This window comes from Mandrillus leucophaeus, unplaced genomic scaffold, assembly GCF_000951045.1.
Source record: "Mandrillus leucophaeus isolate KB7577 unplaced genomic scaffold, Mleu.le_1.0 Scaffold365, whole genome shotgun sequence".
Classification (NCBI taxonomy): Eukaryota; Metazoa; Chordata; class Mammalia; order Primates; family Cercopithecidae; genus Mandrillus; species Mandrillus leucophaeus.
In genome coordinates this window covers 185,345-188,464 of record NW_012103865.1, presented here as the reverse complement: position 1 = coordinate 188,464, position 3,120 = coordinate 185,345, and the positions used below count along the sequence as shown (strand labels likewise).

At 46.9% G+C, this 3,120-nt stretch overlaps 1 gene segment (V, D, J or C); it reads right to left on the bottom strand.

Annotated features, from left to right (window-relative positions):
- Positions 1-2,668: 2,668 nt before the first annotated feature.
- LOC105546669 overlaps positions 2,669-3,120 on the bottom strand; it is a 7,699-nt gene continuing 7,247 nt past the window's right edge. The window contains 1 exon segment of the V gene segment in view: positions 2,669-3,012. Coding sequence covers positions 2,669-3,012 — 344 coding nt within the window.

Genomic DNA, 3,120 nt, shown 5'->3' with positions numbered 1-3,120 from the left:
ATTCAGTCGTGTAGAAAGGCTTGTGATCCAGTGACTCATCCATGACAGGGATTTCTCATCTGTTTCCAGGACTCATTTGATCTTAGGAGGTAAAGGGATAGAGGGTCCCATTTAATGCGTACAGACTTCTGGAACAGTCTATGTGGGAACTCAGAGGGCCTTTCAATATCTGTTCTTTATTCTTTCAAGATTGATCAGTGGCACCTGGAACCGCTGTTGGTACTGACAATAAAATGGAGAACAAAACATCCACAATTGATAAAATGATGCATTTTACAGTCTAGAATGCAAGAGAAGTGTCAAATAGTCACACAGAGTCAGGGAAAATGACTATGGTGCTAAATCTAATAATATTAATGCATATTATAAGCTGTGAGCATTTATAATAGGGAAGTGCAGCCTAGGAAAACTGTTGAAGGAGTGTCTCCCTAGAGATGGTGGTAGATAAACTGAGATTTGGAGAAAGGATAAAAAAGAAGAGACTTATGGTGACCCAGAGGTTACAGCATATAGTGGAAAGGTCTTTGGTGGGAGGAGCATGACGCAAGAGAAATGGCCTGAACTGAGGCATCTGTGGTTGACGTGGAGATGAGGGTGCAGACGAAGGGCGAGGACAGCTGGGAGCAGACATCACATGGAGAAGACTGAGGACTGATATGATCGTGGTGTGGGGAAGATGGAATTGTGAAGGCCGACAGGGAAAAGAATATAGATTTGTGTTGTCAATGCTGTCTGCAAATACACAATTTCAAATGAACTTTCGTTTCTGAGAGCAACTGAGTAAGAGGACTTCTGAGGTCAGAGCTGTAGGAGGGGCCTGGAAGAGAGAGGCTGCCTCTGCTCACATCACGGTGACGTGTGTTCCCCCATCCAGCTGAGACTGGCCTGGGAGAGCTGCTCAGAAATCTGAGGGCCCCAGCCTGGGCAGTATTGGGGAAACTCCTATGGGACAATGTCTTCCACTGCCTGAATCATGGTCTCGTGAAGACAAGGCCACCTGTATCTTCCACTGAGTTCTGTGTGCAGAGCAAGGTGGCTGTGGGGAGGAGGCTGGTGCAAGAGGGCGTAGAGGTCTCGGAGAGGCTGTTGGACACCAAGGCCACCTATTTGGCTTTGAGAGAAAGGCACAGACCCTCAGGGATTTCTCTGTAGTGTGTGCTGGGATGAATCAGCTGTGCACCAGCTTCAGCTCCTATCAATGCCTACACATGTAGTTATGGATGACAGTCTCACGCATCTCCATGCCACTTCATGTCTTGCCTTTGTTCTCTGGTATCTTGGGATCTGGTTGTCCCAGCTTCTGTAAAGTCTATGAAAGAAGGAAGTTAAGTGTCCAAGGAGGGACTCCAATAATGCAGACCTGAGGTAAAGGCTTAGGCTAGGATGTGGTTAGACAAGAAAGAGGATTTAGGGGCAGAAGGCCGCACCACTGAGGAGTCTGGTGGTCATGGCAGGGTCAGGGAAAAATAGGCCAATAGTGGGGAGTTTTTTCAACTTGTGTGTTGGGGTCGTAATTCCTGGATGTAAGTAGAGTCAACTGGTGATTCCACTGCCCCTGCCAGCCAGTGACTCTGTCCTCTGCCTGCTCTTCCTCCCTCTACCTGCTGCAACCTTCACCCTAGAGTCAAGTCATAAACCTTCACCCATTTGGTGTCTGCTTCTGGCTGCCTTTCTTCTACAAGACAACACACTGACAAGGGTTGTGATCATTTGTCCTCCACCTACCATCAGCTCCTCCTACCATCACCTACCGTCAGCTCCTGGTGTCCACTTTAGGGCTCTGTTTGACAGACTATTTCTTCTTCACTGAACATGTGTGCTTCCCTCCCATTTCTAGGTCTCTAGCTTATTTCTTACATGAGATATATTTCAGGTACATTTATTCTTCGTGGGGAAAATCCAAAATTAAATTTTACCAGAGTAAATTGAGAACACTATGCTTAGACATTTATATGAGAAAGCGCTTTTTGTCTACACACGAAAAAAATTGTTATTTTGTTGCATTAAATTATATTCTTGTGCATCAAAAAACACCATAAAAATTAAAATATAAGTTGTAGACTGGGGAAAGACATGGGGAATGCATATAAATGATTTTTTTAAAGTGTGAAATTTAACATTCCTTAAAGTTGCTAATGAAGAGGCCATAGTAATGACCCCTGAAGGCATCTGAGACTCTACTGCAGCCCTGCTGGTCACTAGAGGACAGTGTGAGGGCTCTGACTTACTGACCAGGATATAGAAGGTGATGATGGAGCAGGGGAGTAAGTGGAAAATGTATGGACTAGTTTGTTTCCTACTTCTGGTCCTTACAAGCCAGGAGACACGGGAAAATGACTCAATGTCCCTGAGCCTCCCATCTATAAAGGAAGAATAAGAATGCTTGATGTGCAAGACTGTTGAAAAGCTCTATGCTATATAACAAATGCAAAGAATCAAGCACACATCTGGGACTCCGCAGTCACTCTTGTTCTGAAGTTATCCAGGAAGTGACAAGCTGCAAGAGGATGCAGCAGAGAAGCGGGCACTCTCAGAGCACAGGAAACCTGGGCTCTGTTGGTTGGGAGAGCTTCATACTCGGTAGGACACAAGACATGCCTTCCAAACAACTGAAAGCATCCCTTAAAGGAGTGGAACCCAGGTGGGGCCTGCAGCTCTCAAGTGAAAGCTAAGGCAGGAAGTTTATATACAGAATGTCAGTGACTCTGCCAGGCTGTGCCAAGCTGCTGGCACAGAGATACAGGGCTGAGTCCCCCAGCAACAAGGCGCTCACATTCAGCTCAGAGCTATAGTTAGGGAACTGGTGACCTGAGAATCGATCAGGGAAGTTTCCTCTGCCTCTGTCTTCTCCCCGATAATACTGAAATATCAACTGGGGCCCCTGACCAAGTGCCTGTTGGTACCAGTACACAGTGTTGTGCCCAGAGATAGGAGAGCATCTCAGAGTCACTTGCTGTCCTCTCGTTTTGATCAGGTGCGTGGGACTTTGGGCGACTCCAGCGTCCACTGGGCCTGTGGGAAAAGCAGATGGAGGATGAGCTCAGGAGACAGCCTGGAGACCCTCCCCAAGGTAAAGTGGAGGACACAGGGGTGGGAAAGCTGAGAATGGGGCTGCTGTCC